This window comes from Cyprinus carpio, chromosome A13, assembly GCF_018340385.1.
Source record: "Cyprinus carpio isolate SPL01 chromosome A13, ASM1834038v1, whole genome shotgun sequence".
Classification (NCBI taxonomy): Eukaryota; Metazoa; Chordata; class Actinopteri; order Cypriniformes; family Cyprinidae; genus Cyprinus; species Cyprinus carpio.
In genome coordinates this window covers 5,986,205-6,002,401 of record NC_056584.1, presented here as the reverse complement: position 1 = coordinate 6,002,401, position 16,197 = coordinate 5,986,205, and the positions used below count along the sequence as shown (strand labels likewise).

Here is a 16,197-nt window from a genome sequence, read left to right as displayed (position 1 = left end):
TTCACCGCATATTGCCATCTGAACAAGTAAGAAACAAGGAAAAAGCTTTACCATAAATCTCTAAAGATCGGTTAACTCATATCACATCAAACCGTTCAAATTATTATTATTGTTATACTTCATTCTCAAATGATTAATGTTAACAACATCAGCATTGATGACTATGAGCATAGTGTGTAATTTCTGCACAGTCTAATCTTATTGTCGTACTCTTCGAATTTTATTAAGAAATTATTTTAACCCAAAAAGCAAATTACGCTCCCTTCAAACCGGTTTTCTTTCAAATACAAATATTTGTAGTAATCCCAGGCTATCTGTAATCAGAAGTACATTTATAACTGGAATATAATTTAAATCCATTCACATGTGGTTCATAAAAAATATTACAATCCGCCTTTAAAGTGATAAATGTGTTTATTCTGGTCGCTGTGAGAAAAGCATCAGTCGCTTGCGATAGCTTTGTAGCCGGGACTACTTCTTTATGTTTAGTAATGACGCAGCGCGAAATTCAAATTAGAAAACATTATTATAAGCTAACCGTGAAGAATCGGGCTAAAGTAAGGCGTTAGTTTTGAACACTGGCTGGTTATGTACTTGCTCGAATACTGATTTCTGATCATTTTTAACCAAAAGAATTTACGGACTGCAGCTTTAATATTCAATCGCGTATCGTGACGCAATCAATGCGCAGTTGTGCTTCCGCGCAGCTCTCCAGACACAGACAGATGGCAGTAGTGCGACTTCTACGACGCAAGCGGCCGTTAAAACCCAACGAAGAAGAAGAAGACCAGCTCTGCTAAAAACATTTGGATAAAAGATCTCGACAGAAGACACAGGTAGGAGAAAACAGTCAGAGCTCATTCACTGCAGGTTGTTGTGTGTGATAAACAATCGTATTCGTTAGTTAGTACTCTGGAATTGTAAGTGTATGTGACCAAACGGGATTTTATAGCTTAAGCTTACTTTGACAGTACACAACACACACAACACAACAAAAACATTTTAGTCCCTAACATCTTCTTAAACCCATCTTCTTGAATGGAAGTGGCGAGGGCCCGAGGGATGTGTCCAGAGAGAGTGTTACCGAGCTCCGAGGAGGAAGTGCTGCGGGACCGGCCTGTAGACACCGCTGTGCCCGAGGAGTGGAGCGGAGAGGACACGGAGGAGGATGGAGGAGGCGAGGGCGATGCGGGGTATTATTATCAGCCTCTGAATCAAGACCCTGACGGGATGAACGGCTCGCACACAGAGCCCGCGGATGAAGGCACCGCCGCGGAGCAGCTTCAGGAGGTCCAGGACAGAATAGAGGTACAGTGGAGTTCTTTCTGACTGTTGCAGGCACCCTCATCTGTCTGGACTTGTGTTGGTGTACACTACCCACTAACTGCTTCTTGCTGTCATCTTTATGATCATTCTGCAGGCCATGGGTCTGTTCCTGCCCCAGCCTCCTGCTCCGGACAGCGATGAAGAGGAGGATCCTGAAGGAGCCGCTGCTTGGAGAAGTCACGCGTCCATTCCCATGGATGCAGGTGAGGAGGAGAACACACTTCACATCTGTTGCATGAGTTCTCGTCAGTTTGTGGGACCTATATATACACCATACTATCATCCAGCTTTAATCTGCTACATGTGATTAATGCATGAAGATTTTAAGAGATTGTAAACATTAATATGATTTTCTGTAAAGCTGCTTTGAAACAATGTGTTGTGAAAAACTACATATATATATATATATATATATATATATATATATATATATATATATATATATATATATAAAATTTGACTTGGTTGACTGATATTTTTAAATGCCTGGTATAAGGAATACAACTTAATACTAGCAAACAAACAAAACGAACTAACAAAATTGTTGAATTTAACTTGAGTAATAATACTAGTACTATTTAAAACAGAAAATTTGCACAATTGGAATTTTGGAAATAGCAGGTGGAATACACAAAAAAAGTGCACAAAATTGTTGAATTTAACAGTAATTTTAGTTTGTAATATTGGCAACATTTTTTTTAAATGCACAATTTGAATTTTGGAATTTATAGGTGAGATGATTAAGGTACAAAAAATGTTTTGAGTGACATTAGTAATATTTCAGACCGAAAATGTGCATTTGGAATTAACAGGTGGAATGATTAAACATTAAGTCAAAATGTAGTTTTTAGCTTGTCAAAAATACAGACCATAAATTAAAATAAAACACAAAAATCAGTCCTTTTAAAAGCTTAAATTAGGCTATACATTATACTGTTTATTTTTCTACCATAGATTATATTTTGTTTTTTTATAGGCTTCACATTATACTGTATGTTTTTAAAGACTTAAAAGGATCGGTCTGTTTTTAAAATGTTAGTGTTTTTAAAGACTTAAAAGGATCGGTCGATGACAGCAAAGGTAAACTAAATACAAAAATAAATATGCACAATAAAATATCCATTATCTACCAATATAGATACATTTAAAAATATCTTGTTTTCTCATTTGTCATCACAGATCACGTTGAGCTGGTGAAAAGGACCATGGCGGCTGTAAATCTGCCGACACTAGGAGTTCCTTCCTGGGCCCAGGAGATCTCTGATGACCAGTGGAAGGACATGGTCCAGCAGACGCTTCAGTCCAGACAAAGCTCTGCGGGCCTGAGACTAGAACGCAAGTGAAACCGATTCAAGAGCCTCATCTCACACTGCAGAAACAGATTCTGACATTCACTCATCTCAAACAAATCTAAAGGCATTTTATCACCTTAGCTGTGGTTTATACAAACTGAAATGGAAATCTAATAGTTTGCCTTTTAATTGCTTTGATCGCAAGTGTCCAGTTGATGCGGTTACACAGAAGACAAAAACTGTTCTGAAAACTCCCCAAATGTTTTTCAACCCAGTTGTATTAATTATGAAGTGTGTTCTTGTGCTTTGTTTGTAAAGTGGAGAATTTTGTAAGACTTAGAGGTTGCTTTTGTATGACAGTATAGACATGTAATGGTGCATCTCAGTAATACTCACATCTGAATGAATCTGACTGTTGTTGATACCTGTGCAATGAGTGACTGATGCTTTATGTATCTCACACGGCTTGAGCAACACAAATGGCCGTCGCGTCTTTTGTTTCTTTATTTTTGTTCTGTACATACATGAACATCTGTACAAAATATGACTTTTAATACTATGTTATGCGCAACCTAATTAAAGTACAACATATGTACATATGACCTGGAAAGCAGCTTGAGATTAGTGTCAGACTTGGGAAGGAGGGCTGGGAGAGGAGCGAAAGGGACGGGTGAGTGTGGAGAGACCCATACTTTCTTAATGGCCCGGTTTCTTGTTGTTGCCAGACAAGCTGAACACCGGCCCTGTTGAGCTGCATTGAGAAGGGAAGCATGCTGTGTTCAAGAGTGAAGTTGCCTTTGATTGTTTCTGGAATGTTTTAGTCTATGTAGAGGCAGCTAGGTCGGCAAATCATGCTCTTGATTGCACGGACAAGTCATTCCCGTATGCTGATCGGCCGAGGTGACGTTACAACACTTCAAAAAACAAATAATTTAAAGACTTCACCTCTGCTCTACATGTTTGAAGTGATGGAAGAAGTGTAGCAGCAAGTGGACGTAAGGGTGAATTACAGCGGGACCTTTGAGCTGCGCATCGGATAGCAAATTAGCAATAAGATGTTGGGTTGTCCAGCAGCCTGTAGGAGGAGTCAATGTTCCCTCACTATTGGAATGATCAAAGTGACACTTCACGAGACCGACCTTTACAACAGAGAGGGGACATCATGCATCAGAATGGACTCATACAAGCAAACAGAATGAAAGAAAAGATGACCTTGGAGCATAAAAAGGGAATACTGAAGGGCAAGGGCACAGTCATAAGCAATATACATGACAATATACAGTACACAAGTATTTGCAACGGCAATTGCAGGCTGTCAGTTTTCCATATATTAAGCCTTGACAAGCGAGTATCTTTTCTCTTTAAGTATATAGTCCTATTAGGAGGATTGTATAGCGCTTGATCGTACACTAGACCAGTGCATGTTTTCCATACTGTTCTAATTCCTGAAAAAAATATTGCTTAGGCGCTTTAAAGTGAAGAAAAAAAAAATCAGCAACAAAAAGAGACATGCAATCATGGACAGGACAGTAATAACTGATCTTGAACGGTTTGCTTTTTTTAAAGACTCAAAGGGAGTGTGTTTTTTGTTCTCTTTTAGTTTTTATACATCACAGAAACCTATGGAGCAAAAACAAGACGCCTTACAAAAGCTAGGCGGTGGAAAAAAAGGATGTTTCGATTTGATGGGTATCAGTCTTAAAATGAAAATAGAACGGATGCATACAAACGTAAGTGCAGTGTGGACCAATAGGCCATCGGTGCATGCGTTTAGAGCACAATCTTGTCTTTTCCGCTACTGTAAACAGACTGTATACTACTTTTACAGCATTGTCATCAAGCGCTCTGCTGGTGGGGTTTAGAGATGATTGCTTCCACAAATCTCCCTTACATTTTTTTTCTTGCTTCTGACGATCATCATCACAATCACTGGGAAAACAGCAAACGGAGAAGGTCGAACTCTTCAGCCTCTGCCTCTTAATATGTGGCCATGACCTCAAAAATGACGACTTCTTCAGATGACTACCCGAAGCATTTATAGCACCAGGCCACTATGGAGAAAGACTTGTTTTATACCCTCTCAGGTGTACATCTAGGGAAGCATCTGAAATAGATCTGCAGTCCCTTGAGGGTTCAAAGCTCCAATTTGCATGTCTAATTCATAAAGTTGCTTTCTCCATATATTGTATGACATCAAGAACAACTCATCAGCTCCCATTTGCACTCAGGGTCACCATCTCCACCGAGGTCTTCATTTATCTCCAGTAACATGATTATTTAGTTAAGTGTGGCCCCTTCATTGCAAACAGATTTACAGAGGCAGTGACTGGAGTACAGGAGAAGCTCTCAAGCAGCGGTAAGAACGGGACGGGGAACATGCGGACAAATGGAGACAGCACAAAGTGGACAAAATAAAGCGGTGTGTGGAGAGAAAAACAAAGCACAACACGAGCATACTTTCATTATTTGTAACCCACGCTGCTTTCTAACAGCTTCTGTTGGAGGTGAGGATCAGCAGCTATGGATTTGTGAAGACTGTGGAAAGTGTTTGTGCACACATAGGGGGTGGGACAGAGTTCATGGGAGCTCTCCACTGCTCTGTGGGCTAGATTTTTCACAGACGGGGCTCTCCAACAGCGAGGGAGGAAGAGAGTATGGATAGAGGCAGAGGAATAGAGAGGTGGGTTACAGCAGGCGACAATTTTGGACCAAGACGAGAGGGACAGTTTAGGCGCGGTGGAGGGTGGCGGTGCTCCCCGGTCAGAGGGCTTCCTGGTTGGCCGTCAGGTACTCCTCCGCTCGCTTGTGAGCTTCCAGGGCTTTTATAGTATACACGTCCTGTGGCAGCTCAGACTTCCGCCTCATCAAAACCTTTTCCTTCTTGATATCTTTCAACCCCTGTAAAGAAAACAGTAAAATTTTGGATTATTGGCTCTAATCATGGTCACACTCCCATGCTACCTTGTCACAAATGTTTATCATTTGTATATGTTTTTAAGCCTCGCCAGTTTAAACTTTCAAGTGACGGTCTGTCTGTCCAGTTAGGCACAGATTGATTTGAGGGGGAGAAAATTAGCTAAAAAGTATTTACATCCATATACTGTACATTGTTGTTACTATTACTGATAGTATTTATTTTTCAGCTACAGCAGGACCATTAATTGACAGCTTGTTGAAGCTCAGTATTAAAGTGACAGAGCCTTTCTCTTATTTATATGCAGATTTCAGGACTCAGGCTTTTCAGGTGAAACTGAATCTATGGGTAACGCAACCCAGTTCATTTTGACAAGTGTCTGAGAGTCTCTCAGAGCAACACGACTTGATCTGGATACGTACAAGGAAAAATATGAAAAGAGAATTAAATAGAAAAAATCTGTAAATTATTATTAGATATAATATATTAACACTGATTTAATGCTGCTAGACTGAAAAGTAAACCTGTAATTAAATAGGTGTAATTTAATAAGCTGTAGTTTCTTTCATTTAGGCCAAACATTAACACAAATGTTTGATTTCAACTTCAGCAGAAGTTACCAGCCCAAAATATATTGATGACTAGGTTCTGTTTTTACTCAGTGTTAGTTGTTTAAGCAGCAAGTTACATTTTTACCTGATTAGATCCAGAAAAGCATGTAGAAAAGCACTAGGTAGCCAACACTAAATTTTAAGAAATGAGTTTGGCACCCATGCTCTAAACCGAACTTGCATGCTGATGGACATCTTGTGTGTCTGTGAAGATCCTGTGAAGTGTTTGTACCTGTGAGGCTTCTGATGCCACAGTCTTCTTCAGCAGCTGGATGTCCTCGGCTGTAGGCGTCTCTGTCTCCATCGAGTACAGGGGCAACCCTCCTTCATTATACATCATATACTGCACACACACACACACAAGCAAGTCTTTTGTTCACGCCTGAACATACATCTGTCACAATGTTTTGTTTACAGCAACTTGCAATATTAATACAGAATTCAAATCATGTGCGGTCAAACAAAGGTGTGTGTATATTAGCTATTTTATCAAGGCCTTGAATGTGGCTCATCCAAAAAGAAATACGAGTGTGAGCTTAGTTTTACCGTTTTGAGACTTTAGTCTATAACTCAAGTATTACATTATGTTAATGCCAGATTTATCACTCGTGATGAATAATCTTTTTGTTTACACCCATAATGATGTCACAAATATTCATTATGAGAAAAAAAGAAGAAAAAAAAAAGATCAGATGCAATTCAAATCAAAGCATTTAATTTACTGAATTCTGCAACAAAAATAGGCATAACTGTGTGGTTATTCAAATATTAAAATTTCCAGCAAAAACTGTGCTACTGAATTATTCATATATGATTTTGTTCATACCAAAGATGAAAGTAACCCAAAGAGTACAATGAATGCATAACAACTGTTACATTTACAGAAATACATGACTCACCTCCTCTTGAGTCAGACCGGGCCGCAGCTCAATCTTTGTACTCTGTGAAAATCCAAAACGCACAAGTTGACAAACACAGTCACAGGTTCCCTCATCACATCGGATTAAACTCTTTATGTGTTTGCCCTCAGAGCACACTGGTGACTCTAGAGAGATGAGCGGTGGTAATTACACTCGTCAGGAGATGTCTGGAGTTAAGTCATCCTAATTACATTTAAGAGAAAGAGAGAGAGTGAGAGAGAAAGAAAACAAGCTCCCCCTTATACTGATCAGTAATTAAGGGACCCAGGCTGTTTCAGTTATACAAAAAGCTTTGGGAATAAAGGTAAATAGCAATACCGAAGCACCTGATAATATTACTCTTATTAAAATACATCTAATAATATATGACTCCACTGACAGTCTGGTTGTGTCCTATTTGACTGTCCAGATGTAAACACCTGTTATTCAAAGAATCTCTTATGTTCACCAAGGCTGCATTTGCAGTTTACATTAGAAATACTATGAAATATTATTATGATTATTTTAAAGTAATGGTTTTCTATTTTAATATATTTTACAATGCATCTTATTCCTATGATGCAAAGCTGAATTTTCAGCATTTCTCCAGTCTTCACTGTCACATGATGATTCAAGTCACATTTATTATCAATGTTAAAAAAAATAAAACAGTTGTGTTGCTTAATATTTTTGTGAAAATTGATACTTTTTTCCCCATTTATCTGAAATAGAAATCATTTATAACATTACAAAGACTATATCCTCACTTTTGATCAATCTGAATAAAACAATGAATTAAAAAATAAATAAATGAAAAACTGAGATTTTGGTTGCTAGTGTCAGTGCACAGCGGAGGCCGTTTACCTGGGGATTTTGTTTTGCTAGCTCCTCTATTTTATGCCACATTTCGTCCCGCTCCTTAAGTTTGTACTTCTCTCTAATGAAGAACAGGAAAGAGAGTTTAAGATATGCCAGAGAAAACCACTCATAAATGTATATGTGGACACATTTGGTTGCCACATCTCGCTTGGTAAAATCTGTTCATAAAACAAACAGACCTTCCATTTGACCAAAACAAAGACAGTCAACTGGGTTTCAAATCTAGAGAACTGCTCATCTAGACATCGTCTCTGGGCATGTGCAAAATAACAACTGCTGACAAGATCATCCCAGACAGTTCATGTGAGAACAATCGTACAATCTTCAAATCTCCCCCATATTCTCTCTTTCTCCCCTCGTTCGCTTACTTCTGCTTCTCAGCCTTGTACTGCTGAGTGCAGTCATCAAACAGCTTCTGGTTCATCTCCATAAACAGCTTCAGAGCGTTGTAGATAAGCCCATGGATTGTCCTGCAGGAGGAAACACAGCTCTGTTAGTCCAGACATTTGAACAGAACGCTTTTTGAATATGATATGTCTTAATGGAAAATCAGGTTGTGACAATTCACATTAATTTACAATTAATTGATTAACAAGTGTGGGCTGTACTTGTTCCAGTGGCTCTTGGAGTTCTTGTAGAGCGCGGGAAACATGATGGGAAGGATCTTGGCAGCATTATCACTGATCAGGCTCATTATGTACTCATTGTTCCAGTAATACAATGCTCTTTCAGCAACCTACAACACACATGATCATTACAGATCGACGTTACACGCATATATGCTAGTATTATAAAGCTTGTCACCTTGGTAAGATAACAAGTCTCTCAATGTTAAAGGAGTCTGAAAAGTACTATAATGCTGTAATACCTGGAAGTGTGGACTTGATACACACTTGGCCAGCTGTCTAAAGAGGGGCTCCATGACCTTAACAAATTCTGAGGGCTCAATGACATCCAAGATTTCCTCCAGCTCATTCAGAAACATCACCTCCTTGGGACTGTGAGTCTTGGGCCAGAACTTTAGCAGGCCCATAATCACCTGATGCAGATGAACACAGGAGGAGGCAAATAGCTGTGAGAAGGCCATGCTTGCTTTCTATGCACTAGCCATGCTCAAGTTCACCATGAAAAGAGAATTCAAACAGAAACACTTGAAAGAAAATTATAGAATTAGTGACAGGAAACAGCAAAGGTGCAGCTGTGCCAAGGCTGTAAATCTTACGGGTTCAGTGAGGCTGCTGTCCTTTTCCAAAAACTGCACCACACAGTAGGCCAGCTGAAAGCACAGGAAATTATTTTATTTATTTTTTTTTTCCAAAAAGACATTACAAAGAACACATTAAGATGATTAAGACTGAGCCACTGCTGTTCTTCATTCTGTACATTGTGCAAAACGTCATAACCTATAAGACTTAATCATGAAGTATAGACTATGAATACAGAGGAAGAGGTGGGCGATATGGCAGAAAAAAGTATTCTTTCTATTGTGGTTATGTAACTTCATGGGCGTTTTGACCATTTTCAAATATCACCGTCAATGAGAAAATGTGAAAGGGGTTTTTAGAAAAAAAGTTTTTGTGGTCTAAAACTGACCCATAACCAAATCCACATAACTAACCACATAAACAACAAAAAAAACTACAAAAGCACTACCTGCACATACCCTGACTCTCTCATGAAGAGAGAAATGATTGAACATATCACCTCAAATCAAATCAAATCTGGAATAACCATTCCAGACGAGCCAAAAAGATCTCCAATACGCTTTAGAGTTACAGCAATAATGTTCAGCTTTAAAAAGAGAGAAGCTTAATATTTTGGTTCTGACTGTTTTTGTTTTTCAAATGCAAGCAAATCAAATTTTTTATTTTTAATCACATAAGCAAAAGTGCTCCTCAGCTGCAGGTAATCATAGCCATGCTAATATTCAGTAATGCAGCACAATGAGTTTGTATATTTTTCTCCAACAAAAACATCTCCAAAAGAAGCTAAACAGACAAGCTGAACTTTAATAAAAACAGTGCAACATCCCAGTGGCGTTGAACTAAATGATCAGCTCTCTTGGAACACCACTCAGCCAATTAAACTGTGGTTTAATGTAGTTATTGAATGTTTTGAGAATACAGTGACTTCCACAGCAAAGCATTTTGCTCATAATCGTCCACACCTATAAAAAAAAAATTCTTCATAAAGTCCTCAACAAAAGAGTGTTCTCCTTAAGTGTACCTGTGGGTGATAGACGCTGAGAGACTTGACTTTGTGTAAAGGCAGTAGCACTCTGATGAGAAACATTTTGTGCTCCTCTTTCAGTGGCAGGGCAAAGCCATTAATTATGCTGTGGGAAGAACGTGAGACCGGTCATGTGACAGACAGGTTCTTTCAGTTCAGCAATAAGAGAAAGACCTCCTCCCAGGTTTGTCATGGCAGCACTGATAGTGGTCACACTCACCTTCCTAAGATTTCTAAGAGCTCCGCAATCCCATTGTGATGCTCCGTCTCGTATATAAACCTACAGTGGGAGATCAAGGACATCGACTCAGTGGATGAATTCTGGAAGAGCTACCCGTCTCACCTTTTCTCACGAATGCCAAACTCGGTTGATTCAAAAACAGACTTGCTACTAAGAGCTCAAAGTTTCTGTCTACCATTACAAAGTTTATAAATGAGAACATTTTTAGTGCAAAATGAACCAAACGTAGAGGTGGATTAGTTTGACGGAGAGCTTGCCTGTAAAAAATATTGTTGATCTGCCGACGGATGTAGGCTCTCAGTCCCAGGAACTTTCCATAGATCCTGTGCAGGATGGTTTTAAGGAAGTCCCGCTCTCGGGGGTCTTCACTGTCGAAAAGCTCCAGAAGCTGAAACGAAATAAGATGACCTGAAGTCATTAGCATAATCATAAAATGTGCTCTGAGACCCAATCCTAGTAGCTATGCTTACATGCATCCAAATCATTTTTTACTATTTATCAGATAGTAAATAAAAGATTTTGGATTCTGTTTGAAAAATACCTTGCCCACACAAGCAATGCCTTGATTCTTATTTTTACATGATGTTTTACATCATAAGAACATGTTTATTGGTGTCTCATGAACTGATCAGTGCTAAAAAGCTCTTCTGAATGTCTGGGCCTGTTTACACCTGGTCACTTCACACATTTTTTTCTGATCAGACAGCTATCCGGCCATGAACAGACCAGATGCATGCCCTCCAAAATGTTTTCTTTTTCAGAGGACATTCTTTTTGCTCTCTCCTATTGTGGTCTTTGATCTTGAGCTTAGCTGATGATTAATAAAATAAAATATCTTTTGCTTTCATTGATGTGAACTCAGTTAAATTTGAATATAGCGCACAAATTAAAGATCAGATTTATATTGGTTTTGCTGGCATACATTTATGTGGCCACATGTAAATGGAACCATTATAACACATCAGATAGCTATCCAATCAGTAAAAACACATGAACTGTCCAGGTGTAAACAAGCACTTAGATGTGGCAAAAACAATAACTGAACTCATGATAGCTCCGGTGACATTATCAAAGCAGCCAAACGAAAGTATGCACACAAATATGTGAATCAGACAGCAATGTTTAGGGTTCATATAAACAGAACTTTCAGAAACTGAAACTGAATTGGATTCATTCCAAAACTAATTGCATGTAGACATACCTAAGCCCCTTTCACACTGCGATTCCGGAAAATACACAAGTAATGTATCCCGGCAATTGTTCCCGGGTCGCTAGATTTTGCCCCTTTCACACTGTCAGTGATTTCCCGGAATATGTGCGTGCGTTCACACACAACCCGTAAAGGTCCCGTAATGACGCGTGACATCAGGATGTGACATGTAATGCACAAATCAAAAATGCTAGGCACGTTAACTTTCACTTAAGCTGGTGAACGATCTCAGCTCCAGCTCAGATAGTGAGGAACTACTTGATCTCTGCTTCATTACAGTTTAAAGGTAAAAGAGTCGCACGATAACGCGCGTCATCACTACGACACGGCATTGGTTCTGGCTTTTGTTCACACAGAGCTCATTCCGGGACTGAACCCGGCAATGTTACTAGGTCCCCAACCCGGGATCAATCCGAGAATCAATCCCGGGAAGTGTTTGTGTTCACACAGAAGGTGATCCGGCAATGTTCCGGGCCGAACGTGCAGTGTGAAAGGGGCTCTAGTGAGTTGGACTCCATATAACACTCATGGAATGATTCTAGGCCAATAAAATTCTAGTCCCAGAATCCTGCTCTCTAGATATCAGTCTCACCATCAGTCCATGGAAAACACCACCACCACCAACAAAAAGTCCTCGATCCACCAGAAATGTCAAAGTGCAGCTTCCTCTGATGGTGTGCTGGTGAGGACAAACTGTGTTGCAGCTAAAGGTCAGAAGAAAGTACACTCACCGACATTACAAACTTTTGGTCGATGTATTTTTTGGCAATGTTGGGCTGAAAGTCAGGTGACTCCAGGAATCTCAAGAAGAACACATAAACAAACAAAAAAAAGAAGAAAAAGAGGAGAGATGATAATAAAACACAACACTAATACATCAACTAATACATGATTAATGTATCTGTCTGGTCCTCTTTGCCACCAAAACAATAAATGCAGTCAGTTCCTGAACAAATAGGCTTTTTAATCATTTGAGACCGACGTTTTGTTCCAAAACCTAGTGAACTGCTTCGCTGCAACCTCACTGGCAGGGAACCTCAGAACTGACTGCGATGCTCTATGAAGGCAGAAACTCTGTGACCTACACAATAGCACTCTTTTTGACTATGACTTTAGCATAGTGCTAAAGGTAACAACAAATACAGAAAAGTCTCATTTGAATTTGACCTTTTTATCTCCAAAATACATATTTCAGTTTTGACTGATATTTTTGTATTCAATATTTGAATTTACTTCCCCCTGAGATTCACCAAAGGACAAATGTGATGCTGCCATTGGATTTGGCCAAATTCAAAGTTTTAAACTTCTGCCAATGGAGGTTGTAGAACTGAGCAATATAGTTTTGCATCCTCATGGCTTGCAAAGCAGTTTAAACCCAAAATAATATAATAACATCAACAGGCATATGAAAAGGAAAACACCAAGGACATCCAGCAACATTCACTGAAGAGTTGGATAGATGACATTTCAAAAGAAAAAAAGACAATTAGTGTTGATAATATGTAGCAGGTGTACCTGCAGGTGAGGCCAAGCTGCCTCTAGAGTGGGTTCGTCCTCTTCGGGGTCAAACTCTGCTCCCGTGGGGTTGGAGGAGGGCGGCAGAGTCCTGAACAAGTTTACAGAAAACTGGAAAGAAATAGACATTATCTGTCATGTGAACAGAGAAACTATGCATTTTAAGGAATATACTAGAAGTACTGTAATAAACCAATATAATATTTCTATTTGGTATATCATAAAGCAATAGGCATTAGAGAACTTAGAGAAAAGAAAAATATGTACAGGTAAAAACTAACACATAGATACATAGATACTCTAATCTATCTAATATTGTGTTGGTCATACTATACAATAATTTTTAGCTTGTCTTAGATGAATAATACAGAACATAAAGAGCTTTCGCAAATCACAATATTGATAAAAAAAAACAAAAAAAAAAAACAATCGCAATTAGATTATTTTCCAAAATCATTCAGCCCTACCTACCAATGCTGAATCTGAACCATGAGCAATATAATATACTACTGTGCATATTCTACTGTGATATTTACTACTTTGGAAACATCTGTGACTTTGACCATAAAGACTGCAAACTGAAAATTCAGCTCTAAAAACCTCACACAGTTATAAAAACAAACTCCACAGAAATACAACACTGCAGATATGCGTTTTCAGGGTTCTTGCACCATTTTAAAAGTAAAATTTAATGCTTTTTAAGACCTTTTTAAGACCTCAACAAATATAATTTAAGACCCAAAAATTTCATAATTTCTTTGGAACAGGCTACTCAATTTATTGCATCCTACAATGGAAATCAAAACTTAAAGTTTTCCATTTGGTATCAATTATGTGCAATGTATAAACTCGGTAAGTAAAAAAAAAAAAAAAAAAAAAAAAAAAAAAGAAGTAAAAATACTTTTCTTTGAGACCTTTTTATTTTCTTTTGTATGAAGGAACCATATAGAATAGAATACTGAAAATAAGCTCAATAATGAAAGTCATCAAAACAGCCTTTCACATGCCAAAAAGTTGACAAATAATCTACATAACTGTTAGAAAACAAACTTTTTCAAACTTTCGTCAAACATGACGACATATGGCTTCTCACTAACGCTGCACGATAGCTCCTTCTTGATGAATGAAGCGATGCCATATTTGGCGACATATGCGGTTTTATTTTCACCACAGGTGAATGGCTTTTCAAGCTGTGAATCGGGGAACATGGCAGCGAAGATGTCATGTATGTCTTCGTTAGATTTAAATGAATTGTGCCTCGTCACAGTATGGAGAACCCACAGTACCTCTGCCTTTTGGGTGTCTGGTGGTGAAATGAAAATTATAGCCGACTGTGAGGTGGCGTCTGAACTAGTAACATCGTTAGGTCGAGCTGCAAACAATGCAGGGATTAACCTGGACCTGCTATGACTAGCTGCTGCAACGTACCGCTGGTGCTTTCCTCCTTTCATGTGCGACTCGACAGCTTTGAGCCCCATGGTCCCTAACGAAAAGGTCTTTTTGCAGAATTTACACATTTCCTCACTGTTATTTTCAGCCGGCGCCAACCACCTCCTAAATGCCTCCTCTTCCACCCACTTGTCGTTAAATTTACACTTTCCCATCTTTGCATTTTGAACCTCACCTCGACAACCGCGTAATGGCAGCACGCAGGCGCGTTATCTTCTGATAAGCACTAAAATAACTTAAATTACACTTTCAGTTTTTGTCTTTTATTTGTATACACATAATAACAACAAAACTTTGTGCATTTATAAAATAAAGAAAACAAACAGGTTGCGCTGTCTGCCACCTTGGTCTGCGGTGATCTTCATTTAGAAATGCATCATTAAAATGAACTGTAACAACACAGAAACATGAGAGAGATATCTATAGAAAGCCTGACATGTCTAATTTTAAACTAAGCAAGTTTTCTTATCGAAAACAAATATTCTGTGATAAAGTAATCCATATGAAACCAACGCAATGTCCAGTCTTTCACATCTCCCTTCATTATATCTAATGTGACCACGCCCATGCGCTGAGTGCTATTGATATTATAATGGTCCACGTGAAGCGTGCAGCATGTTAACGCCCACACCACAACAAACAAAGCAGCAATTTTTTCACATTTTACTTTTCGCTTCACGCTGAGAGGAATAAGAATGAATTCACCGCAGAAAAGACTTGCTGTGACAAATAAGAAAGAATTCACCTCAAGAAGCTTTGGATTACCTTTCGATTACTGATGCAGTGGCTTGATCAAGCAGAGATCCTAAACATAAGTATTTTTTTATTATTATCCTACTTGTATTAGTTTTCACATAACCTGTACACATTTTACTAGTTAGACTTTTTTTCAAACTATGATTCCTGACTAAATGTATAATCAAGTGAAACATAATAAAGTTTAATTCACAGCATCTAAATGTCTCACGATGCCAGGAAATTTTAAAATTTTTTATGTTCTATAACAAACAGCAATACGATATAAAAAACAAGTTATAATGTTACTAGCCTAATGTCAGTAAGAATGGCATCATTACTCCAGTTTTACTCCAAGTGTAACAATATTCGCTATACCATTTAAAATCTTGGAGTCAGTATAGGCTATATAGAAAATAAAAATTTTGTTTAGCACACAAGTGATGATAAAGACATTTATCATGTTACAAACAATGCTGTTCTTCTGATCTTTCTATTCATCAAAAAAACCCTGAAAAAAATCTCCTCCGCTCTTTGTGCGTATATATTTATATATACATATATATATATTATATAGAAACATTACTATTTTTAATGTCATATAAATAAATATATACACATACAGTACAGACCAAAAGTTTGGAAACATTACTATTTTTAATGTTTTTGAAAGAAGTTTCTTCTGCTCATCAAGCCTGCATTTATTTGATCAAAAATACAGAAAAAAATTTAATATTGTGATATATTATTACAATTTAAAATAATTGTATTTAAATTTATTATACTTTAAATTATCATTTATTTCTGTGATGCAAAGCTGACATTTTTAGGATCATTATCACATGATACTTTAGAAATCATTCTAATATGATGATTCATTATCAAAGCTGGAAACAG

At 38.1% G+C, this 16,197-nt stretch overlaps 2 protein-coding genes across 2 annotated transcripts in view; one reads left to right on the top strand and one right to left on the bottom strand.

Moving 5' to 3' along the window:
• Window positions 1-1,018: 1,018 nt before the first annotated feature.
• On the top strand, window positions 1,019-3,220 carry LOC109073428 (male-enhanced antigen 1-like). Its single transcript, XM_042768470.1, has 3 exons — window positions 1,019-1,308; window positions 1,421-1,529; window positions 2,506-3,220. The coding sequence occupies exons 1-3, from the start codon at window positions 1,039-1,041 to the stop codon at window positions 2,667-2,669; spliced, it is 543 nt and encodes a 180-aa protein (XP_042624404.1). The 5' UTR covers window positions 1,019-1,038; the 3' UTR covers window positions 2,670-3,220.
• The window catches only part of LOC109068635 (serine/threonine-protein phosphatase 2A 56 kDa regulatory subunit delta isoform), a 43,413-nt gene continuing 30,314 nt past the window's right edge, over window positions 3,099-16,197 (bottom strand). Inside the window, exons 5-17 of the mRNA XM_042768471.1 lie at window positions 13,116-13,227; window positions 12,333-12,424; window positions 10,649-10,779; window positions 10,371-10,430; window positions 10,148-10,256; window positions 9,144-9,197; window positions 8,790-8,960; window positions 8,530-8,657; window positions 8,290-8,391; window positions 7,907-7,979; window positions 7,043-7,084; window positions 6,376-6,486; window positions 3,099-5,516 (exon numbers count right to left, since the gene is read on the bottom strand). Of these exons, the coding sequence (XP_042624405.1) occupies window positions 5,379-5,516; window positions 6,376-6,486; window positions 7,043-7,084; window positions 7,907-7,979; window positions 8,290-8,391; window positions 8,530-8,657; window positions 8,790-8,960; window positions 9,144-9,197; window positions 10,148-10,256; window positions 10,371-10,430; window positions 10,649-10,779; window positions 12,333-12,424; window positions 13,116-13,227 (1,323 nt within the window). The 3' untranslated portion in view covers window positions 3,099-5,378. The remainder of the gene's footprint in view (window positions 5,517-6,375; window positions 6,487-7,042; window positions 7,085-7,906; window positions 7,980-8,289; window positions 8,392-8,529; window positions 8,658-8,789; window positions 8,961-9,143; window positions 9,198-10,147; window positions 10,257-10,370; window positions 10,431-10,648; window positions 10,780-12,332; window positions 12,425-13,115; window positions 13,228-16,197) is intronic.

What these genes read in the sequence shown, in the direction of transcription:
- LOC109073428 (XM_042768470.1), top strand. Translation starts at nt 1,039, where the DNA reads ATGGAAGTGGCGAGGGCCCGAGGGATGTGTCCAGAGAGAGTGTTACCG. An exon ending in AGGTCCAGGACAGAATAGAG is followed by an intron (nt 1,309 to 1,420) that starts GTACAGTGGAGT and finishes ATCATTCTGCAG; the next exon opens with GCCATGGGTCTGTTCCTGCC. An exon ending in GTCCATTCCCATGGATGCAG is followed by an intron (nt 1,530 to 2,505) that starts GTGAGGAGGAGA and finishes TTGTCATCACAG; the next exon opens with ATCACGTTGAGCTGGTGAAA.